We start from the raw sequence: 26,321 nt of genomic DNA on the forward strand, positions 1-26,321 counted from the left end.
CGAGGCTCGAACCTGCAACCTTCCGATTATGGGGTGAGCACTTAACTCCTGTGCCACTGTCGCCCACAGAGACTGAATGGGCCGTAGCAAAAGGCCATCTACAATATACTTCTGGAGCGCCCCATAGGGTGTTCAAAGTGTAACTTGCTTAATTTTTTTCCCTAAACAATTTATTAAAAAATAAAAGAGGAACTTTTGCGAGGTGGAAGCATTTTGTTTCTGCAGCTACCTTGGCTTGAATATTCACCATGCACTTACACAAATCAACCACCAAGTGGCAGTACCTAAAGGCCTACGAATGTGTAATGATTTGTATGTGGTTACTTTTAATAAATTGTCAATTAAATACAAGGTATTCAATAAAATGTAATATTCCATAAAAAATATGGATTGGACCTTTAATATTCAATTAATGATGAAACAAGGTACTTTGGGTAATGCCACATTTGACACAGAGGCAAAAATATAGTTCATAAAAATCTATTTATTACTATATTTCTACTACTAATGATGATGCAGGGCAAATGATTATAAACGGTGCTTTAACCCTCCCACTGTCTTTATGGGTGACCCCGCGAGGAAAGTTGACCACTGAGCAGGATTGATGGTTAGGACAGTGGGAGGGTTATGGTAATATCAACTGAGACAATGAATAAACTCTGATGAAACACAATCTTAGATGTTATCAGGAGCCTATTTAAGTGTCTTAGAAAAATGTGATGTCTGGCTTCATAAAATTATCTGGCAAATTTCAATGAGGTTTAAAAGGATGAACCCATCCAATGCCAGTGCAGTTATGGTACCCGTGTTTATGGAGGCTGCTCTGCAATCCGGCTGGCCAAGCAGTGTTGTCGGCAAGCAAGTAGTTTGACTTCTGGATATCAAAGGCTGCGTTCCTCTGAATCCGCATCAGCTGGTCAAAGATAGTCCCCTGGTTCTGCTGGCAGACCGTTTCATGTCCATGAGCGCCTTGAATGGCAGCTCTCGTGGTCTGCTTGTATCGGTTTTGTGCTACATGTTTTGTGTGTGTAACCTTGGTCAGGCTGCACTGCAGTGTCAAATTTCTGTGCTTTGGTGCGCTGGGGCACTGGCAATAAAGTTGATTCTGATGAGATGTTTACAAAAGTTGGCTGGCCCTGAAAAAGGATGGCTCTTGTAGCTAAAAGTATTCCATTGAAAGATCTTTCTTGATCCCTCAAAAGATGTTAATTTAGCATTAGCTGGAACAGCTTGAACTGAAGCTTCAGCTCCGTGTCTGTTGTTTATAGGTCCGGTTCCTCTAAGTTTTGGACCAACCAGAAACCAGAAAGTTTAAGAAGCGTTAGCAAAGAGTACTGAGACATCCTTTTTTCTCAGACAAGGCTTATTTCACTAGGAGGTGATGAGCTACCATGTAGCCACAGCTGCCCTGGGGCGCACTGACAGAGGCATGGCTGCCGTACACACTGGTCCCTCCGACCACCACCAGCAGGTAAGGTGGGTTAAGTGTCTTGCCCAAGGACAACGACAGCAACACACTGAGCAGGGCTTGAACCTGCAATCTTCTGATTACTGAGCACTCAACTCCTGACTGACAACCTTCACTAGCACAAGTGGGAATATATGACATTAGTAACAAAGTTGTCCAAAAGTTAAATTGATCCATGACAATATAGTTGGTTTACTAAAATTTAAACCATGAACTATTACTTTACTATCATGCCCCTATTAATAACATTTTGCTTTATTGTAGTTTTATAATTAAACTGTTTGGTGAAAAAATGTCAAGTATATTTTCTCATTAAAATGTAAAGAATTAACATGGAGGCATCTTTTCTTAAAGTAGTATTTATCATTAATATCCTCAGGGTAAAAGTGACTCATGAGTGTGTTTTTTGATTGCACATAAACATGCTCATTATAAAACAGCATCATTTATTATTTCATTATACAAAGACATCTCTTTTAATTCTATTCAATTCAAGTTTATTTATAAAGCGCCAAATCAGGACCAGAGTCATCTCAAGGTCCTTCACACAGTAAACAATACAGTTCAGGTCATTAAGCCAATCAGTAACAAGTTTTCTATATAAGGAACCCAGCAGGTTGCATCGAGTCACTGACTAGTGTCAGAGTCTTTACAGCAATCCTCATTCTAAGCAAGCATGCAGCAACAGTGGAGAGGAAAACTCCCTTTTAACAGGAAGAAACCTCCAGAGGATCCTGGCTCAGTAAGCAGCCATCCACCACGACTCACTGGGGATGGAGAAGACAGAGTAGACACACACACACACACACCCACACCCGCACCCACACACACACCAAGTAGTGTGTCTATGGTTACATTGTGATTTCTTAGTAAATATTCTATTTGGTGAGAGATAAACTTTATTGTATTTATCCTAGTGAATCTATAATTAAACACGTAAACTAGTAGCAGCACATCATCAGAGAGAGTAAAATGTAATTATTTTACACAATGCTTATGAAAATATAGTGTGGTACTGGATTATGCAGTACTTTTGTCCGCATGGGAACATTTGTGAAACTCATTAGAAGGAACAGAAGGTTATCTGAATCCGTTGTGCTTTTGGACTTGGCTTTGCCAGCTTTAAATCTGTAAAAACAAATTGGATTTTTGAGTGTACATATTTTAGCAGCGATCCTTCCAACAGAGATTAGTTTTGCCTTTGAGATGATTTCCTGGCTCTCATCAATACGCTGTACATTTAAGACCTCTTAATAAAAGTCCTGAGTCTGTAATTTCTTCAATGTGTAACCCTTTCAGGCCCCCCCCCCCCACCTCACCCCACCCCACCCCCCCATCACAGCCACCCAATCCTCTTTAAATGCCACCTGGTATATAAAATAATGCCAAATGAATGTAAGTAGGATCTTGGATTTGATGCAGCTCATTTATGATTATTTGTTCTAAACCACAGCAGCAGAAACTGCTTCTTGGTTAATTTTGACACGTTTTCTTAATTCTGAAATACTTCAGTCAAACTTCACCTCTTCATGCAAAACTTCTGCATGTGCTCAGACAAAAATGCACTACAGAGTCATTACCTTTACCAGTCTACCCCTTCTCTTTCCCTCCCCTCCTACCCTCAATGTCCACTCCCAACATTATCCTCGTATATTCATATACGACGTAAGACACGCTCACAGCAGGGACGATTTTCAGCAGGTTGGGGGAAATTCCTCTATAAAGTCCAGCAACGCCCTCCTGGGTCAAAATGTTCCGAAGCAGCAACAACATGGATAGATTAGGGCTTCCCTTTATTGAAGCTGATGAGAGGGAGGAAAAGAAAAAAAAATCCAATTATTACACTCAATATTATACTGAGTGTTTTGCTGCTAAATGTATTTGTTCGTATATATCTCCACACCTTGTGCTTGCATCCGTGTGCGGATCAGAGCTAACGGGTAACTCGCCAGCTGTCCACAGGTGCTGGATGCTGCGCCACATCCAACCAACACCATCACCCCTGGATCTCCTATGCCCCTATTCCTGTTGAGCCATGCAAACTTTAGAGTCTGTGGAAAAGCAAAAGAGTGATGGAAGGTAAGTGAGAGAGGACCGGAACCACAGTAGGAACAGTGAGTCCCTCAGACCTCATAGACCGCCAGGTCAATGCCAGCGTACGGGACAATACTCAGCATGTTGGGTATGTAACCCTTGTAGAAGGCGGCGACTCCTTCCTGCTGTAGGATGTGTTTGGCACAGTCTGCCATTCCTGAGTACTGACCAGTTTTTCTAAGTGTAAGACGAGTTTTTAACACCTGCAAGGAAGAAAACGGAGGGCAGGAGGCAAAAAAGACCAATAATTATTTTTCTTTAATTATATTGTGTCGGTCCAAAGTGCATCAGTATGAGCTGGTTTTTACCTCCATGGGATAGATGGCTGTCTGAGCTGTTGCTCCAGCCAAAGAACCAGCAACAAACCTCTCACGAACCCTCAGAGTTCTGGTTTCATTTTCTCCACGCATCACACTCTTGATCTATGCAGAGATAGCACAGAAGCAAATAGGAAAATGTCTTTCATCATTACACATTGGGATCTTTTGGTGTACCAGCAGCAGGTATACTCACGTAGGGAAATTTACATCAGAATAAGAATTTACTGTGCAGCAAACAAAAATTTAAATAGAGAAAAAATTGAATCAATCAAGTTAAATGACCAATTGCTGTGTGGTAAAATTAGAAAGTACCATGCATATAGCACCATAGTAGCCTATGCACAATACTATACAACACACTTGATAAAAAGTCACTATGCAAACATTATTTTCAGAAATATTAAATTGGAGGTTGTGCAAGTCAGATGGTGCTCAAGTAAGAAAAGTTGCATAGATGAGTCACACAGAAATATAACCACTTTCAGCAATAGCTCAGCTTAGCTCTTAAATCCATGCCTAACAGGAAGGCTCCAGGTCCAGACAGGTTCCCAGCAGAGTTCTACAAAGAATTCTGGATCATTCTGGCTTCTACATTCTTCAGAATGGTGAGAGAAATCAAAGAGAGTGGCAGATTATAGCCAAACATGAATTCAGCCAATATTAGTCTTTTATTAAAACCAGGAAAAGACCCTGTATTTCCTAACAGCTATCACCCAATTTCTCTTATTAATGTTGATCTGAAAATAATTTGTAAAGCCCTGACAAAAAGATTAGAGAAGGTAACCCACTTCATAATACACCCTGACCAAACTGGTTTCATCAAGGGTAGACAGTCATCCACAAACTCACGTAGATTACTTAATTTGATAGATTTCTCTTACAGTACAAACATAGAAACTAGTATATTATCTCTAGAGATCATCTATAGATGCAGAAAAGGCTTTTGATAGAGATACTGGAAGTTCTTATTTGCAACTTTACATAAATTTGGTTTTTTTGCAACTTTACAATAATTTGGCTTTAGGAATGTAGGAGCTAAAAGCAGTGTTTTGTGTACGTGCATGTTGACATGTTGCTTATCAAATACCAGCCGTTTATCAGGCAGCCCAGCTGCTGAGTACATGCTCCAAAAACATGTTGATCTGTCCAGCTTATGTAAGTTTCAACTACTTTTGACCATATTAGGATGTGGAAGTAGCACCCCATCATTTCTCAGAATCAAAAGGGAGGTGGGGGTTGAATAGTATAACTGATGCTGTGTGGTGTAGGAGAGTGGGCTTTTGCAGAAGGATCTCCAGCCGAGGTGTTTAGATCGAAGCTGGACGCTGTCCCCTGTTAAGTGTTGGTGATGTATGGATGAGTTGTGTAAATAAATGCCCCCCGCTGAGTTTGGACAAAACCTGTCTCTTTCTTGTTTTTGATAAGGAAAAAGAACCACATTTGGCGACCACGAAGCGGGAAGTAGAGGTGTGCTCTCCGGATTCGGTTCACGATCTGCGAAAACTTGACTCCGGGCCCCCTTTATAGGTAAGAACAATTTTTGTTCAATTTTGGAGTTATTTCCGTGGATTGTGAGCTGGTCTGGGAGAAAAAAAAAAACATGCCCTACTCATAATTTAGAATAACAACAAGAGAAGGCGCTTGTCCAGAGCAGCGGTGAAATTATTCACACATGTGTGAAGTCAGCTGAGTCATTTTGATGACGGACAAAGTTTGTGACAAATTAAAAGCTGGGACAGCGAGAATTGGAATAGAATTTGACAGCTGATTAAAGTCCAGGGAGGACAAGTGAATGAGGTCGACAATTGAGATCCAGTAGGGTGCCTCGGTGAAGCCGGGCAACGACTGGGATCTGAGAAAAAGCGCTGAAGTTGTGACAGATAAGCTTGCCAGTAATTCGGTTGAATCCTCGGGGATTGGTAAATTTCATGAGTTTTTGGCAAAGATATGTTTGACGTCGGAGTTTGCAGCAAAGTGGCTGTAAACAACTCTAGAGCTCAGAAATTGTTTGTTTGTGTGAGTGTGTTTGTGAGAGAAGTTTTGTGGGTGGGACAGGCGTGTGAGATAAGCGTGTGTGTGTGTAGGAGATAAGAGTGTGTGCGAGTTGAGAAGTGGGTGCGTGAGTTGAGAAGGTGTGTCAGGCGCCAGAGAATTAGAGGAAAAAAGAAAAACAAAGGAGTAATACAGATCAATATTGTTCACTGCAGTGCTAAATTTTGATGTTTAATGTTATACAAATTTCAAAGTCTGTGATCTTGTTCTGATTAGTCTTTAAACAGAAAACCAGAAGTTAAAATAATTAGTTTTAGAGTGACATATATATAAATAAAAATATATGCTGAAGTGCACAAGCATGATAACTATTTTTACCAGCTGGGTAATGTGAAATATGAGAGATATAGATTATGATTAATAAATAAATAATAATGTTTATGCGTGTTGAGTGTGTGGCATAAAATGATGCTTCGGTGTCAAATTGCTTTGAAGTGTGTTTTTCTTATCTCTATGCAAGTGTGAAAGCTTTGCTGTGTGTGGTTGTTTTACTCGTGAAAGGTCAAATACTCTGATCTTGTTTGGGCCGTTGCTTGGATGAACTGGAGAGAAGCTGATTCTTCTTCTGCTGATTCGGTCTCTCTTGTGGTTGACTTTTTCCTGTGTTGTGATGTTATAAAGCTGTATGAGAGTTGCTAAAATCTGAAGGCTGAATGCTCTTGGGTGTCGTCAGCGTGTTCGTTTCTCCGTAGACACCCTGAGCTGTCAGACCCAAGTTTAGACTGAGCAGAGGGGCCAGTCCAGAAGCGCAAAGCTCCACCTACAAGCTGTCCTCTCCATACACACGCACAGACACAGAAGTACAGAGGCGATCCCGCCTCTGACTCCACCTCTGTGTGTGGATAGGTTGGTGAGCCAGAGGGCGTAGAGAAACCCCACCCTGTGGGCTGAGTTTTGCTCACACACAAGCTTAAGATTCAGCATAAGGCTATTTTTAGCCTGCCACTGCACAGCTGCTGAGGAAAAAAAAAAAAAAGAAAAAAGGGAAAATAATACATATTGAATCCAGATTTAAAAGGTTCACCTATAAAAACTTTCAGGCATTAAGTTTTTCTTTCAACAATAACTAAAGCTTTTTGAACTAACTTTACTTTAGTGTTACATCAGAAGAGATTTGATTTTAAGGCATTTACAATAAGAAGATAAATTGTTCAACATTTGTGTAAACAGAGCAACAACAGATTACTCAAGACCACAGCATCATATGTCACCAGTATCTGTTTCAACTTTCAATTCTTGTGTTATTTTCAGGAGATTATAAATAAACAAACTAGTCAACTAATCAAAGGAATAATAGTGTCACTGAAACTTCAAAATGTCTGTCACGCCAGCAGGAATTTTGGCAGCGAAGAATCCTGCTTTAGCAAAAGAAATAAAGCACATGTCAGAGAAGTGGTCAAAACGGACGAGAAAACTATGCAATCCGTGGCCATCTGAAGGCACTTTTGACGTAGTGGCGTGCGATAATTTGGAGTTGAGAATTCAGGATCATAAAGCAGATGGATCTAAGAAAAGACAGCAGAAAAGAGAAAAAGAAATTCATATCCTGGACTTATTCAGGAATGAAGGAAAGATTTACAGACAGAACTTTAAACATGCCATTCTTAAAATGAAAGACAAATTGGACAAACCCCAGAAGGAAGTGAAGGCCCCAGCAGAAGAGGGCCTGTATCCCCTTTTGGGAACCGTTACAATTACGGGAGATTTTGATTTGCGCGACACATTCGACAAAGGTCCTAAGGGTTTAGATGTTGACAATGCAATTTTAAAATTAACAACATCACAGCAATCAGATGAAGCACCTGGCAAAGAAAAGCATGCAAAAGGAAGTGAGGAAAGAGAATCCGAACAAACAACTCCACCTCGTGGAACGCATCCAAAATATTGCAGTACAGAACGTCGAGCGGTAAGGGAAGAAGGACGAAGGGAGATTGATTGTTTTGCAGAACATAAGGATTTTTTGAAAAGGCAACCGAAGGCTAACTCATACTGGATTGACCTTGAGAACAAGGATGAGGATGTACATGATGAGCTAAACGATGTTGACCAAATTATACAGGACATATCTGAAGGCCTGCGGAAATCCTTAAATCACATCACAGGCACACATTCAGATGAGGTTAGTGAGAACACCACTAGCACAAGCAAGGAGAAAAATTTCAAGCCTTTTTACAAACCAGGCATTCACTCACCAGAGCGTGGTGACCCAAATACAGGTCTGACTCAGGAGAAGGAAAAACCAGGTCCTAGCAGTGAAAGCCGTGAGCTGAGACCCAGACATGACTTAAAACCACCTATTCGATACACTAATGATGGTCAGTACCCAATTTTAATTAAGGGCACAAGAGCTAATTATATTCCCTGGCAGAGCCTCGACCTCACTGGTTTGGTTTCACGGCTGCCCCACATTCAAGATGGCGCGGGAAGGTGGATTGGGGCCTTCGAACAGGAGACAACTGGGCTAATGCTTGCCCTTGGAGATCTCAAAGCTATTTTGGCTCGAGTTGTTGGGACATCAGCTATGGGAACATTGCTAGCATCCAATGGAGTCCAATGGATGCTGGACCCAATGGCTGACGGCACGGAGTTTAACACATACAGAAATGCACTCTGGAACATACTAAGAGCAGCATATCCCAACAGGATTGACCCCAAAGCTTTGAAAGGTGAGCCACTTTCAGAGACTGAGAGTCCTGCGTCATTTGTTGACAGGCAGCTCAGACGGTGGAAGCTGGAGACGGAGGAGGGTCCTGAGGGGACGCCGATAATGACTTCTCTGTTCCGAACATCCCTGATTTCTGCTCTCCCGACTCCTGTGCGAGACAAACTGGAGGATGTTGTGGGACTGGACTCAATGCCACATGTGCAGTTCAGAGACCATGTAGTCCACGCAGTGGACCGCTATCGGAAAGACAATAACAAAATGATTGAGCAAGAAAAGTGCGCTCAGAGAAAACTCACGCAGTTGCACATAAATGATCTCCAGCACAAGGCGAAGACCCAGGCGGCAGTGGAGAAAAGTGACAGCAAGAGTGACAGTCAAACCCAAGCATTGCAGACAGCTGTGGCCCCGCCTCAAACTCCATCTCAATCGGTTATCAATGTCTACCCAAACCAGTATGGTAGACAGCAGCCCGGACCACAGAGACGATTTCCAAATCGTTTCCCCAATCGCTACCCAACCCGACAAGGCTGGGTGCAGCAGAACCGACCCCCACTTCCAGGTTCATGTTGGGGGTGTGGCCAGATGGGTCACCTGTATCGAGACTGTCCGAATCCAATTCCAAACCCTGAATGGTCTGGGCGTGGTCGTGGAACACGACCAAACCGGGGAAGAGGAGGTCCAGTTAATCCATGGGCAGCACAACAAGGATTCTAGGGATGCCCGGAGGGCCCTGGGGGGGAGGAGCAACTACCAATTTTAATAGCTAACGCCAATAAAGAACCAGTGATCAATGTTAAAATAGAAGGCAAATCGGTCCCAATGTTAGTAGATACTGGGGCAACCTACTCATGCATAAAATCAAATTATGCAACTCATCTCCCCATGTCTGAGAAAAGCGTAAAGACAACAGGGTTCTCGGGAACAAAACAAATAAACCCCTTAACAGCTCCAGTAAGACTAGCAGTTGATGACAGTGAAATCGTAATTCCAATTCTGATTTCAGACCAAACTCCAGTTAATCTACTAGGAAGAGATGCATTGTGTAAACTAAAAACAAAAATCTGGTGCACACCAGAAGGAATTTATGTAGATAGCTCTGGAATAAACTTTCAAATGACTGCTCAGACAGAATACGCTAAGGTCTACTGGCTTGGTGACATTAACAAGCCAGTCTCAGAGATGTTTCAACAGTGGGAAAAATTTATTGAAGCTCAAATTCCAGAAGCTACTGTACCGTTCAGTGACTATCACTGCACAATGACTTATGATCCATCATGCAGTAGAATCTTTGAAGAAAAATGGGACAAAGAAACAAAAGACTTGCACGTTAGGCTAGTGTCACAATACATCGTGATAGGACAGCAAGGTGCAGCTGTGAATGTGGAAGAAAACCCATTTATTGAAAAATGGCACACTGTGCCAGAATCAGCACCACACATTACCTTAATGGTAAACAAAGGCTTTGGGTCAAGAGATCTTGGACCAATGATGTTAACAGCAACTAAAACAGAGTGGCAGAAAACAGATAACCCGCTAATCTATACTACAAAAAATGCAGAAATGATTAAAATTCTCTGCGGCGGCACCATGATGTCAAAACCACAGGTTGTAACAGTCGCAAACAAAAAACACATGCAAGGTGTAGCAGAATCAGAAACAGTTCAAAACAAGTTGAAAGCCAACATGCTAAAACAAGTTCCAGACCAGCTATGGTCTAAACATGACACGGATGTTGGACTGGTAACATCGGCAACTCCAGTTCAAGTGGAATTGAAGCCAAATGCAAGACTGCCTTATCGACCCCAATACCCACTAAAGCCAGAAGCAGAAGAGGGTATAAATGCAACTATTGAAGGTCTAATTCAAGCAGGAGTACTAAAAGAAACCTATAGCACATGTAACACTCCAATTCTGCCAGTGCTAAAAGCAGACAAGCTCAAGTACCGACTGGTACATGATTTAAGAGCTGTAAATGAAGTGATCACTGACTTTGACGCAGACGTGCCAAACCCAAGCACATTACTGAGTAACATTGATGGGGAAGCTAAATACTTCACGGTAATTGATCTGTGTTCAGCATTTTTTAGCATCCCATTGGCCAAAGAATCACAATATCTTTTTGCTTTCACGTTTCGTGGGAGACAGCTCACGTACAGAAGGCTACCACAAGGGCTAAAACACAGTCCACACATCTTTAATCAGATTTTGAAACAGAGCCTCGAAGGCATCGAGGTGAACAGCACTGTGATTCAGTATGTTGATGACCTACTGATTTGCGCACGAACAATCGATGATTGTCATCGTGACTCCATTAAAGTCCTACAGAAGTTAGCTCGGGGAGGACACAAAGCCTCTCTAACAAAGCTTCAGTACTGCCAACCACAGGTAGAGTACCTAGGGAGAGTAATCTCCCATGGGACTGTCGCCATCTCACCAGAACACGTGGAAGGTGTGAGCAAAGCTCCACAACCACAAACTGTCGGACAAATGATGACATTTCTGGGAATGACTGGTTTTAACTCCGAGTGGATTGAAAACTATGCTGAAAAAACCGCACCACTTAGGGCACTGATTAAAGATGCTGGAAGTGAGTCTTTAAAATCGACTCTAAAATGGACAAATGAAGCTAAGATAGCTTTTGAAACCATCAAACAAGACATGCAAACTGCGCCAAGTTTAGCAACACCTGACTACACAAAACCATTTTTGCTGTACGTCGCAAACAGACATGACATGTATGCCTCTGCAGTGTTAATGCAGGACACATGCAGTGGACGTCGGAAACAACCTATTGCGTACTACAGTGCAAAACTTGACAATGTGGCACAGGGATGGCCCCCTTGTTATCAAGGATTGGCTGCTTTGCATTATGCTTATGAGAAAGCCTCAGTGATAACAATGGGATATCCTGTGACCATCTACACACATCACAAAATATCTGAACTAATCAACCAAGGGAAGTTTGTGTTAAACCAAGCAAGATGCCTGCAGTATATGCCACTACTGACATATCCTGACGTTGTCATAAAGAGGTGTACCGCAGCAAACCCTGCTAACAGTGTTCCCTTTGAGTTTGAAGGAGAACCACATTGCTGCATAGTCGAGGTATCTAGATACACTAAGCTAAGGCCTGATTTGGAATCTACCCCTTTCGACCAATCTGATGTCACCTATTTTGTTGATGGTTCATGTTTTAGAGACTACTTAGGAAACCATGCAGCGTTTGCTGTTGTGGAAAAAGTAGATGACAGATTTGAAACAGTAAAAGCTGAAAAGTGTAACCAACCCTGTTCTGCGCAGCTAGCGGAACTCAAAGCCCTGACCGAAGCTTGCAAGTTGGCAAGTGGCCAGGTAGCAACTATTTACACTGACTCTGCATACGCCCATGGTGTTTGTCACCTGTTTGGAAGTGTGTGGAGACAAAGAGGTTTTAAGAAGACGGATGGTACACCCATCCTTCATGGAAAGCAGATCAACGAGCTGATCTCAGCAATGATGCTTCCATCGAAACTGGCCATTGTAAAGTGCCCTGCGCACCGCAAGGGTAACTGTGATGTCATCAGAGGCAACAATGCAGCAGATGAGGCGGCAAAGTCTGCCTCCAGGTGTGAAGAAGCCATTTTGGCACCTGTAATATCATTAGAGCCTGCAATAACACCAGAAGACATCATTCTGATTCAGGAAAAGGCAGAGAAAAGCGAGCAGCAGTGTTGGAGAAGAAGAGGTGCAACAATGGACTCAAGCGGCTTGTGGAGGTCTCATGAGGGCTTGATCGTTGCACCTGTCTCCTTGCTGACGATGCTAATCTCGGAAAGCCACGGTCCTGATCATTGTGGTCGTGCAGAGGTGCTGAAAAGACTTAACAAACAAGGTTACTGGTCACCATACCTAAAAGCCATGGTTGAGGAAGTAATAGATCAGTGTGACATTTGTGCTGAGAACAATGTAAAAAAGGGCATCACAGTCCCAGCGGGACACATTCCAGTGCCCGAAGGTCCTTTTAAACATTTGGTCATTGACTATGTTGACATGATTAAGTCTGTGCATGGGAAACGGTACATGCTGGTGATCATTGACCGATTCAGTCGGTGGATCGAAGCTGTTCCCTCTAAAGATCTAGGTTCAGAAACAGTGGTAAAGTTTCTAGTCAGAGAAGTGATTCCTCGCTTTGGTATCCCGTCGGAAATAAGCTCGGACAATGGTCCTGCTTTTGTTGAAAAAGTCCTTAAAGGTGTGTTGCAACAACTAAGGATAAAGCAACGATTAGGATCAGTTTATCACCCCCAGAGCCAAGATGGTCGAGCGAGCGAATCTGACGTTGAAGTCTAAAATCTGCAAAATCTGTGCTTGTACTAACTTTAACTGGGTTGATGCATTGCCGCTTGCCTTAATGAGCTATCGCATGCAAACTAACAGAAGCACGCATCTTTCACCTCATGAGGTCCTAACAGGCAGGCCAATGCCAGCTCCTCAGCTTAGAGGACCCCACAAGGGGCCTTCGCTGGAACAGCTAGAGCTTGAATTCAAAAGCTATATCAAACAACTAACCAGCATCCATAAAGCCATCTATTTGCAGGAAAAGAGAAAGGAGCTCGTCTCTAGCGCAGGCGCAGACGGGCCGGTAGTTCCTGGAGACCAGGTGTACATCAAGGTTTTCAGGAGGAAGTGGCACGAACCGCGACGAGAGGGTCCCTACAAAGTGGTTCGAGCAACGCCAACAGCAGTCCAGGTCGAAGGAGGATCGACGTGGCATCATCTGACGCACTGCACGAAAGTCAAAGACAAAACTCAGGGCAGTATTGTGCCTAACGTAACAAACCGGCATGATGGCCGGAGGAAAGAAGGGCGTGCTAAGCCTGATGACAGTTCTGTTTTGGATAACACTAGGGGGTCTGATGATGGTGCTGGAGGAGGTGAAGATGGAGACGATGGCCGAGGAGCAACTCGTCGACCCATCACAAGAGCATACGCCAGACGACTTGGCCAACGACGAGGCAGCATACCATGATCAAGTTAAGTACAATTCAGCAGGCCGGATGCAACATAGGTCGGCATCCCTGCCTGCATTCGACGTAGCAATTGTTAAAACTGGTGATATAACCACAGTTCCAAGTAATGTTTTAACTACTAGCGCTACTGCTACTGTGATCCCTGATGTTTTGACTACCACAGCGCCTGTTGGAGAGGTGAGGGCCGACTGGAGCTCTTCCTCTCTTTTACAGCTAGTGACTCCACTGATTTCAAGATCTAAAACAACGCCAATTAGCAAGCTGAGAAGCGTAAACGCTAAGCCACCTGTCAGTACTACAACTCCCACAGGAGGTGTAGCTGTGAAATCTGGCTTTCCCACGGCAACCTCTGGTAGTAACCATGTTCGTAATCTCACTCAGAAAGGACAAAATGAACAAGAAGTGACCAATCGCAAAGCTGTACCTAAGACACTATTTGGGCCAATTAGACCTAGGTCCGGCGGTAACACAGGGCCTATCTCCCCTAGAGCGAGCAGACATTTGGCTATTGAGGATAGGCTTTGGGATGCAGCCATGCAAAATAGTTGGTATAAATGGGCTTTGTATACGACAAGAGAAATGACTCCTAATGACTGCATAGTGTGCGCTCAAGCACCCGGAATATTACCTGAGGTTGTTCCGGAAAAGTATACTTCTAGTGAGTGTGCCATTACACAACAACGCACATGTAAGACTAGAAAGGTAATAGAGATAAATAAAAAGATTCCACCTCTTCTTAAGATGCCATTGTGTGGATTCCAATGCAGATTGCTCCATGGTACACGAGATAAGTACAAATATGTTGAAAAATATGCAGAATATAACATCCTAGAGGAATGTGCTGAATTTGCGATCCAAACAGACCAAAATGGTCCTCCAACGGACTACAAAATTGATTATAGTGCTGATTATGAATGTTTTGCAAGCGGAGGTTTCGCTGACGATGGAGGAGTGGACGTAGGTAATACATCTGTCAACTGTAACGTCACTTGGGTATTATCCTGGTTCCCGCATGCAAATATGACGCCGCTTCTCATTGATACCCCTGTTTGGTATGAAAACCCTGTAACTCTTAGTCAGGACTGTGATAACATATCGATGACGATCCCCACTCTGGATCTCATAGGTGAGCAAGACATTCCAGTGGCCGACAGCTACTGGATGTGTGGTGGTGATGTTCTAATGAATGTTTTGCCAAGTTTTTGGGTTGGGTTGTGTACGCTAGTACGTATGAAAGTTCCAGTGACTATCTTGCATGAAGGTGTGAGTGAATTACTTCAGTTGGAGACTACCAATAGACGTAGGACAAAGAGGTATGATGTGTTTGATCATAAAGTGCATTTAAACGCCATAGGACTGCCAACAGGAATTCCCATAGAATTTCAAGCAAGAGATGAGGTAATAGCAGGTTTAGAGTCAATTCTTCCTTGGATAACAATAAATAAGAATGTGAAATGGATCAACTATGTTTATTTTAATCAGCAAAGAATCTTAAATTACACAGTAAATAACCTTGGCCTCTTGGGTGAACAACTTCATGCCACAGTCAAAATGACTTTGCAGCATGACCAGGCTTTGGACTGGTTGCTGGCCGAGAAAGGTGGGCTCTGTAAGTTTCTGAACTCCAGTGGGCAAGAATGTTGCACCTACATTCCAAGTAATACGGCCCCTGATGGTGCATTTACTGAAGGCATGAGGAAATTGAAAGATTTAAAGATAGAGCTGAAGGAGAATGCAGGCAGGGAAAGCTGGTCCTTAGACTCCTTAGCCCTCAAATTGGGTCAGTGGGGAGCTATTTTGGTAAAAGCAGGAATTAGTGCAATAGTAGTACTAATTCTGATTTCTCTATTGGCATGTTGCATCCTACCTGTTGTGAGGAGACTGTGGGAGCGAACTCTGGCTGCCCAAATGAACCTTGCTGCGTCGTCTCAATATGTGCAAATGGAAATGGCCGCAATGGACTCAGCACGACACCCAATGTGCCTGAAGAATGGGACGGCTGATGGGACAACGGCGGAGTAATCTTTGCGTCTCATCATAGATGTTGCTGTTGTGGTTACATGCACTCGACTAAGGAATCGGCCTCAAAGTCCTCTTCCAGCGGCAAGACCCCTGCAGCAGTCATCAATAAAACTGAACTTGACTCTTATGTTTTCTTCACTCCATTTCTTTTTCAGTTCTGCAGCTGGGACTCTGACTCCGTTCTCTATTTCAGTTGAGCAGTTGTGTTGTTACGTTGAGTATATTCATTACACCTCCTGTTGTGTTTAACTTTTATAGGTTTAGTCACAGCGACATCATCTAGTCGTTCATTCGTATCCACGTCAATCATTTATTTCACATGAGTTTGTATTTTTGATTGCATATTCACGTACAGTTACTGGTTGCAATATTGCTAAGGGTAATTAATGCTCGATCATGCTTATGATTTTTGTTCTCTGTTGGAAGGTTTCATCAGTTTGTTTTCTCTTACGTGCGTTCTTTTGTTAATTCACTGTTACCTAATGTCTGCCATATACTTAGGCTAGGCTTGCATGCTCACTCTGTGCTTTATGTGACCGTCCTGTTTGGGGCCAGGAGGTCAAGGGGGAATTTTTCCTGTTAAGAACAGCGGACAGGTTTTCGCCCCCTTACAGTTTGCGCATGCATTTTGATGTGACTGAGCTGGTTAAAGACGTCACATTCCATATTGTGTTTTGAAGCTGATACTTACTTTGTGTACTCATCCAAGTGTTGGTTTGCAGTTACTTCGTCGTTACATATATGTGTAACAACCAGGGCTGGAGGACCCGTGAAAGCACCAGACACAGTAAGACGCTTTAAAGTTTTTATTTGAGAACACACAGGGGAGTGTTACCAGTCTGTAGGAAGGGCAGTAGCAGAAGGCTTGGTCAGGAGGGGAAATCCAGAGGCAGAGTCCATGTAACAAATCCAAGGTCAGGAGTCCAGAAGATCAGAAACTGTGAGATAATCCAGTCAGGGAGCAGGCAGGTGGCAAGGTCGAGGTTCAGAAACAAGGTCAGGAACTTGAGGTTTAGGCAGGGTTTTAGAATGCTGGATAATCTACTAACAAATGCTTTCAAAAATCTGGCACTGGCTTGGTGTTTCTCCTGATGTTATATAGAGGTGGTTGCAGGTGGAGCTGATGAGTTAATGTGAGACAGGTGGTTTGAATCAGGTAGATGATGAGCTGGTTGTGGTTGCTGGGGAAACCGGGCCTGGCTGGAGTGGTGGTATGACAGAATCCCCCCCACAAGGGCCGGCACCGGACGGCCCACCCGGCCGGCCAGGACGGGAGCGGCGGGAGTCCCGGAGGAGAGAGAGGTCGACGAAGCGGCGAGCGGGAACCCAGGACCGCTCCTCAGGACCAAAACCAGCCCAGTCCACCAGGTATTGAAGCCCACGGCCCCGGCGCCGGGAACGGAGGACCCGCCGCACAGCCCAGACCGGACCACCAGGAAGGAGCCGGGCGGGCGGAGGGGGCCCGGAGGAGGGCACGAGAGACGAGGACACCACAGGTTTCACCTTTGACACATGGAAAGAGGGGTGGACCCTAAGGGCCCTGGGAAGGCGGAGGCGAACAGCAGCAGGGTTGATGACCTTGGAAATGGGGAAGGGACCAATGAAACGGGGAGCCAACTTCCTGCAGTCCACCCTGAGCGGGATATCGGCCGTCGACAGCCAGACCTTCTGACCCACCCTATATGCGGGAGCCGGAATGCGCCGCCTGTTGGCCGAGCGGGCATATACTGCAGAGGCTTGGAGGAGACGGCGCCTAGCGGACCACCAGGCACGGCGACATCTGAGGGCGGCGGCATAGGCAGAGGGGACGTGGGCCAGGGTCTCTTGAATGGAAAACACAGGGGGTTGATAACCAAAAACAGTGAAAAAGGGAGACACACCTGTCGCAGTAGTGGGTAGAGAGTTCATAGCGTGTTCCACCCAAGGCAGGTTCTGGGACCAGGTTGTGGCGTCGTCCTGGCACAAGAGGCGTAGCTTGGTTTCCATTTCTTGGTTGTGTCTCTCCGTCTGTCCGTCGGTCTGTGGATGAAACCCAGAGGAGAGGCTCACCTGAATCCCCAACCGGGCACAAAAAGCTTTCCAGAACCTGGACACGAACTGGGGTCCTCTGTCCGAGACGATGTCTTGTGGAAGACCATGGAGGCGGAAGACCTCACGTGCCAAGGTATCAGCCATGTCAGATGCGGTGGGGAGTTTCTTGAGGGGGACCAGATGGACCATCTTGGAAAAACGGTCCACGACTGTGAGGATAACTCTAAAGGAGTTAGATGGAGGTAAGCCTGTGACGAAATCCATGCTCAGATGAGACCAGGGCCGGTGTGGGACGGGCAAAGGTCGTAGAAGACCGGCAGGGGGTCTACGAGAGGCCTTTGCTTTGGCACAGTCGGGGCAGGCCCTGACAAACTCCCGGGAGTCCTTGGCCAACGCCGGCCACCAGAATCTGCTTCTGACCACGTTTATAGTCCTGGTAATGCCTGGGTGACAAAAAAGGCGAGAACTGTGACAGAATAACAATACCTCTGTCCGTAGGTGGTCAGGAACGTAGATCCGACCAGGTGGGCACTGAGGAGGTGCTGGGTAGAGATGTTCTGTCTCCTTGAGTTTGTTCTCCAGAGCTAGGCGGGAGACGCCCAGCAGGACCCCCTTGGGGAGGACTGTAGAGTCCGTGGAGGCGTTGGGTTCAGGTACCTGGTGTTCCATGATCCGAGATAGAGCATCTGGCTTGGTATTCTTGGTGCCAGGTCTGTAAGACAAGTGGAAGTTGAAACGGCTAAAAAACAAGGCCCACCTGGCTTGACGGGGGTTGAGACGCTTGGCTGTCTGTAGATACTCCAGGTTTTTATGGTCAGTCCAGACCAGAAAAGGTGTGATAGCCCCCTCAAGCCAATGCCTCCACTCCTCCAGGGCGAGCTTAACCGCCAACAGTTCCCGGTCACCCACGTCGTAGTTTCGTTCAGCTGGAGATAGGGTCTTAGAAAAGAAAGCACATGGGTGAACCTTGTTATCAGAGCTGCGCTGGCTCAAAACGGCGCCTACACCAACAGCTGAGGCATCCACCTCTACAATGAACTGGCGTGCAGGATCCGGGGAGTGGAGAACTGGAGCGGTTGTAAACAGTTCTTTGAGTTTGAGAAATGCCCGGTTAGCATAATCAGTCCACACATAACTGACCTTGTTAGAGGTGAGGGCATGGAGAGGTGCAGCAATCCTGCTGTAACCTTTGATGAACCGCCGGTAGAAATTAGCAAACCCCAGGAAGCGTTGGAGCTGCTTTCTGTCTGTCGGAGGGGGCCAGTCAACCACAGCGGTCACCTTGGTGGGGTCCATGGAGATCTGATTGGGGGAGAGTATGAATCCCAGGAAGGACATGGAGGCCTTGTGAAACTCACATTTTTCTGCTTTTATAAAGAGGTTGTTTTGCAGCAACCTGAGAATGACTGCTCTGACGTGTCTTCTGTGGGTGTCCAGATCGGGAGAGAACACAAGGACATCATCTAGGTAAACAAACACAAACCTCCCCACCATATCACGTAAAACATCATTGACGAGGGCCTGGAAAACAGCAGGGGCGTTGGTGAGGCCAAAGGGCATGACCAGGTATTCATAATGTCCATTTGGGGTGTTAAAAGCAGTCTTCCACTCATCCCCTTCTCGAATGCGCACCAGATGGTAAGCGTTGCGCAAATCAAGCTTGGTAAAAACCTGGGAACCTCGAAGGGAGTCGAAAGCAGAGTTGATAAGAGGGAGAGGATAGCGGTTCTTTACCGTAATGTTGTTAAGTCCTCTGTAGTCGATACAGGGTCGTAAAGAACCATCCTTCTTCCCCACGAAGAAAAATCCAGCACCAGCCGGAGAAGAGGAGGGGCGGATGATTCCTGATTGTAGGGACTCGTGGATGTATTTCCTCATGGCTTCCTGCTCTGTAAGAGAAAGGGAAAACAGACGCCCTCTAGGGGGTGAAGTTCCAGGCAATAAATCAATGGCACAATCATAGAGGCGATGAGGAGGTAACCTGGTAGCACGATGCTTGTTAAAAGCCTCCTTGAGGTTATGGTACTCAATAGGGACTTTTGAGAGGTCCGGGTAGGTTTCCGATGAGTCAGGTGTACGTAGGAGACTAGGAGAGGCATTAGTCAAACATTGGGACATACACTGGTCAGACCATCCCAAAATCTCCCCCTTACGCCAATCCAGCTGTGGATTGTGAGTGCGCAACCAGGTGATTCCCAAGATGACAGAGATGTTAGGAGAGGGGATGGCCAGGAAATTTAGGGTTTCGACATGGTTCCCCCCAAGCCTCATGGTGATTGGGTCAGTTTCATGGGTGGCTTGGTAAATGATGTGTCCATCAATAGCCTGCACTTCTTGAGTCCGGGCGATTGGGTGCAGGGGCAGGCCAATAGACTCAGCAAAAGAAATGTCCATAAAGTTTGTGTCAGCTCCAGAGTCAATAAACACAGGACAGCTGTGCTCCTGTTTGGCATAAAAAAACGTAGCAGAGGCAAAAGGTCGTACGGGGGTTTTTGGAACCAAACGACCCAATAGAGCCCTCCCCTTCTCTATTGAGCATGCCCTTTTAACGTGCAGTTACGTACGCTGTGATCTGAGCCCCCACAATAAAAACACAGGTTGAGTAACCGACGTCTAGATCTCTCTTTTTCTGTGAGCTTGGTCTTCCCGATTTGCATGGGTTCATCATGGGAGGACTGTGGTGTGTTGTAGTTACTCACAGTTGCGTTTCCAGGTGAAGTTGCCGGACCTATGGGCGCAGAGCGGGGACTGACAGGTGGCATGGGTCTCCTGGACCTGTCTCTCCGCCTCTCCAACAGTCGGAGGTCGATGCGGGTGGCGAGATTCTCGAGGTCCTCCAGGCTTCTAGGAAACTCTCGAGTTGCCAATTCATCCTTGATCCGGTCCGAGAGACCCTGATAGAACATGTCCATGAGGGCTGCCTCATTCCAGTCGCTCCCTGCAGCCACAGCATGGAAGTCGATGATATAGTCGTTAACCCTCCGGGTTCCTTGTTCCAAAATCAATAATCCTCGGGTGGCCTCCCTACTTGGTAAAACAGGGTTAAAAATCCGAATGAGTTCATTCGAGAAAGCACGGTAATTAAAACAGATAGGAGAGTCCTTAGCCCATTCAGCGGTGCCCCAAACCTTGGCTTGGTCCGACAATAACGAGATCACATAAGCCACGCGAGAGCGTTCGGTTGGAAATGATGAAGGCTGTAGTTCAAAGTGAATCTCGCATTGGGTGAGGAAGGGGCGGCATTGTTTGGGCTCACCTTTAAAAACTTCCGGTGGAACAAGACGAGGTTCGTGGACAGGGGAGACCCGGAACTGGACCGGGGATGCGGAAGCCATCGGGACGTCGGTCACATGACGAGATGAGTCACCGGTTCGGAGCAGATCCAGGAGTTCGTTTACTTTGTCTTCCAGACCAGAAATGGAGCGTTCCACACCGAGCTGCCATTCCTGTGTCGGTGCTGGGTCCATGGTGGCCAGATTTTTCTGTAACAACCAGGGCTGGAGGACCCGTGAAAGCACCAGACACAGTAAGACGCTTTAAAGTTTTTATTTGAGAACACACAGGGGAGTGTTACCAGTCTGTAGGAAGGGCAGTAGCAGAAGGCTTGGTCAGGAGGGGAAATCCAGAGGCAGAGTCCATGTAACAAATCCAAGGTCAGGAGTCCAGAAGATCAGAAACTGTGAGATAATCCAGTCAGGGAGCAGGCAGGTGGCAAGGTCGAGGTTCAGAAACAAGGTCAGGAACTTGAGGTTTAGGCAGGGTTTTAGAATGCTGGATAATCTACTAACAAATGCTTTCAAAAATCTGGCACTGGCTTGGTGTTTCTCCTGATGTTATATAGAGGTGGTTGCAGGTGGAGCTGATGAGTTAATGTGAGACAGGTGGTTTGAATCAGGTAGATGATGAGCTGGTTGTGGTTGCTGGGGAAACCGGGCCTGGCTGGAGTGGTGGCATGACAATATGCCTATACAGTTTGGTTGAAGTTTGTAGTGTATTTGTCATTTTGCCATTCGACACCCATTTACTGGTTTATGTTAACGTTCACTTATGTGTTAAGTTATATGTTATGTAGCCAGCTTATTAATGGGGGTGGACACCCCCATGGGGGGGATCTGTAGGAGCTAAAAGCAGTGTTTTGTGTACGTGCATGTTGACATGTTGCTTATCAAATACCAGCTGTTTATCAGGCAGCCCAGCTGCTGAGTACATGCTCCAAAAACATGTTGATCTGTCCAGCTTATGTAAGTTTCAACTACTTTTGACCATATTAGGATGTGGAAGTAGCACCCCATCATTTCTCAGAATCAAAAGGGAGGTGGGGGTTGAATAGTATAACTGATGCTGCGTGGTGTAGGAGAGTGGGCTTTTGCAGAAGGATCTCCAGCCGAGGTGTTTAGATCGAAGCTGGACGCTGTCCCCTGTTAAGTGTTGGTGATGTATGGATGAGTTGTGTAAATAAATGCCCCCCGCTGAGTTTGGACAAAACCTGTCTCTTTCTTGTTTTTGATAAGGAAAAAGAACCACAGGAACTTCTTCATAAACTGGCTACAAACATTATACAGTTCACCAACTGCACAAGTCAGGACAAATGACCAAATATCAGCTAGCTTCTGTCTTCAGAGCGGGACCAGGCAGGGATGCCCACTCTCCCCCTCACTGTTTGCTATTTTTATCGAACCACTAGCAGCAGCAATTAGGCAAACAACAGTTATTAAAGGCATAAAGTGTAAGAAAATGGAACATAAGATCAGTCTTTATGCAGATGATGTGTTACTCTTTCTCCAGAATTCTCAATCCTTTCTCTCCCATCCAATATAGAACTGATAAACTATTTTTCAAAAGTTTCAGATTACTCCATAAACTGGTTAAAATCCAGTTTTACCAATTAATTTCTCTTTTGTTAATTTGCTTAATACACAATTTGAGTCAGGGAATATCACATACCTGGGAATTAATGTCTCTCCCAAGCTGGCAGATCTAACTAAACTAAACTACATCCCACTTTTAAAGAAGGTGGAAGATGATCTTGCAAGATGGAAATCCTTACCAATATCACTCATGGGGAGGGTTGCTACAGTTAAAATGATGTCTTACCCAGAATAAATTACTCATTTTCAATTATCCCAAACAAGCCACCAGCTGACTGGTTTAGATCTCTGGACTCCTCAATTACTAAATTCCTTTGGCAGGATAAACCTCCACGAATTAGCTTAAAAACGCTTCAGAAGACCAAAGACAGAGGAGGACTGGATTTACCCAACTTTTATTATTATTTCTTAGTCAACAGGCTGCAATATATACCAAGATGGTTGCAAGATAACCCACTAGATGAGTCCTGGTTAGAGAACAGACACTTTGCAATACGATAGAGCTTTCAGACTTACCATTTATTAGCTCATGCATAAGAAAACATGAAGGCTTCAAAAGTATTAGTATCAGCACCTCTCTGACAGCATGGTGGGAGTATTTAAAAATGACAGTCTTCACCAGTACCATGCAGATGCACACCTATCTGGAATAATCCTGATATTTTGCAAAATAACAAAATGATGAACCTTCCAGACTGGAAAAGTAAAGGAATCCTATACCTGGAACACATATGAAGGATTGGACTTCATCCCATTTAACAGAATAGTCTCCCAATTTGGAATAGATAAGAAAAGCTTTTTAGAATATCACCAAATTAAATCTGTAGTTAAAATTTTAAGCTTAATAAAGTTTAATTACAAACACCACCAAAGGTATTAGGGTTAGACTTCTGTAATCTCAAACCCCCAAACTACTGTCTAAAGTAGATAAGACACTGTCCAAAATAGACGATAGAATAGCATTCCCTATTGAAAAATGGGAGGTGGATCTATCAGTCAGCTTTGACCTGTGTCACGATGAGAGCCAGGAGGAGGTTTGGACCCAAAGTGCAGAAACACTAGACGACACGAGGCAGGAGCGATTTGTAAAGTATAATCCTTTTTATTTGGATGAGAAAAACCAATGTCCTAAAAATCCTGGAGACCAAAGCTCACTTAAAGAGCACAAACCTAGAGACCAAGTGGAGGGGAACAAAACAACACTTGACACAAACAATGGACTGACCCAACACACTGTGACACAGACAGAGTTTTATACACTGGGGAGGATGAGAGGGAGATGAGCTGCAGGTGTGTGGGGAGAGAAACCAAGTGAAAGCAATTAAAGAGCAGGTCAAGTATGCCTCAGAGTCCTTCTCCACCCACGTATCAATTTTAAAAACTGCAACATTAGTAGGCGTTGCCTGGCGGACCGAGAGGGCGGAGCCGCGGCAGTGACAAAGACGATGGGTAACGAGACGATGCTAGCTCCCTTCACTCTGAGCAGTCATTAGAAGTGGAGGACGTTTCTCCCCCTCCTTACCCAGACACTCGAGAAGAAAGGAACCAAGTCTATTTGGAGGAGACAAGCGGACCTGAGCCTTATTGTTTTGAGCTTGCAAATCCAACTCCCAACGTGAGATGTGCTGGGGTCTCCATGCCCTGGGGGGCATTTTGGGAATGGAGGTGCCTATTGGGGCCAGTGGGGACGCTGGCTCCCTGGAGGGCTTAGGCCAACCAGCCATTCCTCCCCATCCCCGTACATTTTTTCTCCTCCTGCTCCTTCACATCATACCACAATCATGCACATAGGACCTTGGGGGGTGGACAAGTTAGGGGTGCGGGTATGGATTCCATTTCCGCATTCATGTGGCAGCCTGCCCCCCAATTTTATTTGCACCTTAAACACTTCCACCAACAACATTCCACGCCTTAGTTCTAATGTCATTAGTTTATGCTGAGCGGGTCTCAATTCATATTACATGGAGCTCTACAGGACAGGGGACAAACTTAGCAAAGAAAGAAGATTAATTGCCTACATTATAACAGTACAGGGTCAGACTATCAGTTTCAAGAATTTCTAAAAGTCTTACATAATTCCTACAAGGAGGAAAACTCCAAATTGCTGCTTTAACTTCCTAGAATGTTCAGATGTTTTCACCTGTTCATAAGCCGTGAACTTGACAGCAGTCTCTGGAGCAATTTTTAGGACATTTATTCCATTCCCCCTCCACAGTGACCATGGTCCTCCTTCTTTTAACATGTACTGAAAGCCTTTCAGCACATTTCCTTTAAAATCTGACGAACTGTGAACCTGACAGAGCAGCGACAACAGGTTAATGAAGCAAACTCAACAACGCCATCCCATCATAACATTCATTTGGACCAGACAAACCTGTCGGAACACTTTGAGTCGGTCTAATGGGGCAGTTCCAGTCCGTGACACTGATCCAGCTATGGCTCCAGCCATCAAATGCCGCCATGCTAAACCAGATTTCCTGTCTTCTACTGAAAAGTCATCTGGGACTGTCAGCTGCTCGCCTGTATCCAAAATCTACTGAAACCACAGGATAACAGGAATAACAGAATTTAGGAGTGTTTTTTTTCAATCCTTGCTAAAATGCAGAATATTGCTTGTGTTTGAGCTGTTTGGCACCTTACCATTGAACGCTTCCAGTAGCGTGCCACATCCTCCATGTTATTTAGGGGATTAAAGAGGAAGTGGTCTCGCCACTCGTTCCAGTCAACTGTCATGGTACCATCTTTGTCCATACTAGAAAAAAAAACATTCTACTGCTTAACGATATTTTGGTAACATTTACAAACTGGTCACACATACAGTCTCATTCAATGTGTTGTCTTTATCTTCATGACCATTTACATCTCACTGAAGGCATCAAAACTATGAATGAACACATATGGAGTTATGTTCTTGTGAAAATGTAGAGCAGCCAGAAGGTCTTCAAGTTGAAAGAAGTAGAGGCAAACTGCAGCACATGGACATTATTCCTTGACAGCCTAAATGCTTCTCAGGCATTTATTTCACTGCTTTCCTTTTACAGATCACAAAATAAAAATAAAAAAAAAACTCCCCAAGCCACCACCTGGCTTCCTTTAAATACCCCAGAAAATCACACCTGCAAACAATCAGCCCCAATCATCAGTGCTCCAACATTAAATCCATATGGAAATAAACATCCACATAAATGTACCTAAATGTTAACATAAACAAAAGGCAAAACTGTTTCTACAATACAAGAAACATTTTCACACTAAGAGCAAAGAAACAAATCCCACTTCCCACTTCCTTTGGTTTGTCCAAATGAAGCAGCCAATCATAGGATGATCCAAGGAGGTAGTACTGGGTGGGCTCGCCCAGTACTCACCTCACAACCTGCTCTGGATACAAAGCAAACATGAAATCCCAAATAGTAACTACATCCACACCAGTGCAATATTCACATTTCAGTCTGGTTAAAATATCCCCCATCACAGTGCCAGCAGGCTACAGAAATAAATTACAGGGGCGAATGGGAAATCATCCATACCACTTCGTCACAGTTCTTAACCAAAAAAGGTGAAATAACTGAAAAATATATTTTATATTTTATTTTCTTCAAAAAGCCACCCTTTGCTCTGATTACTGCTTTGCACACTCTTGGCATTCTCTCCATGAGCTTCAAGAAAGAACAAAGAAAGAAAGAAAACAATATTTTACATAGCGCCTCTCAAGGTCCTATCGATGCATTTAACCCTTAAATGCCTTACTTGTGATCCAGCGTGCCGGAATAGCCCCTGACCCTTTGGGTGGAC

General features: G+C 44.7%; 1 protein-coding gene across 4 annotated transcripts in view; it reads right to left on the reverse strand.

The window, feature by feature from the left end:
* Positions 1–2,832: 2,832 nt before the first annotated feature.
* Positions 2,833–26,321, reverse strand: part of slc25a23a (solute carrier family 25 member 23a) — a 38,000-nt gene continuing 14,511 nt past the window's right edge. For 3 of the 4 annotated variants that reach the window (XM_070552004.1, XM_070552003.1, XM_070552005.1), the window contains 7 exons: positions 25,170–25,281; positions 24,904–25,062; positions 24,670–24,822; positions 3,871–3,984; positions 3,598–3,765; positions 3,372–3,519; positions 2,833–3,270 (listed from right to left, as the gene is read on the reverse strand). In XM_070552004.1, the coding sequence (XP_070408105.1) occupies positions 3,059–3,270; positions 3,372–3,519; positions 3,598–3,765; positions 3,871–3,984; positions 24,670–24,822; positions 24,904–25,062; positions 25,170–25,281 (1,066 nt within the window). In that variant the 3' untranslated portion in view covers positions 2,833–3,058. Of the gene's footprint in view, positions 3,271–3,371; positions 3,520–3,597; positions 3,766–3,870; positions 3,985–24,669; positions 24,823–24,903; positions 25,066–25,169; positions 25,282–26,321 lie in introns of those variants that run through there. The other variant, XM_070552006.1, reaches the window with a different exon arrangement.

The sequence above is a fragment of the Nothobranchius furzeri genome, chromosome 6, assembly GCF_043380555.1.
Source record: "Nothobranchius furzeri strain GRZ-AD chromosome 6, NfurGRZ-RIMD1, whole genome shotgun sequence".
Taxonomy (NCBI): Eukaryota; Metazoa; Chordata; class Actinopteri; order Cyprinodontiformes; family Nothobranchiidae; genus Nothobranchius; species Nothobranchius furzeri.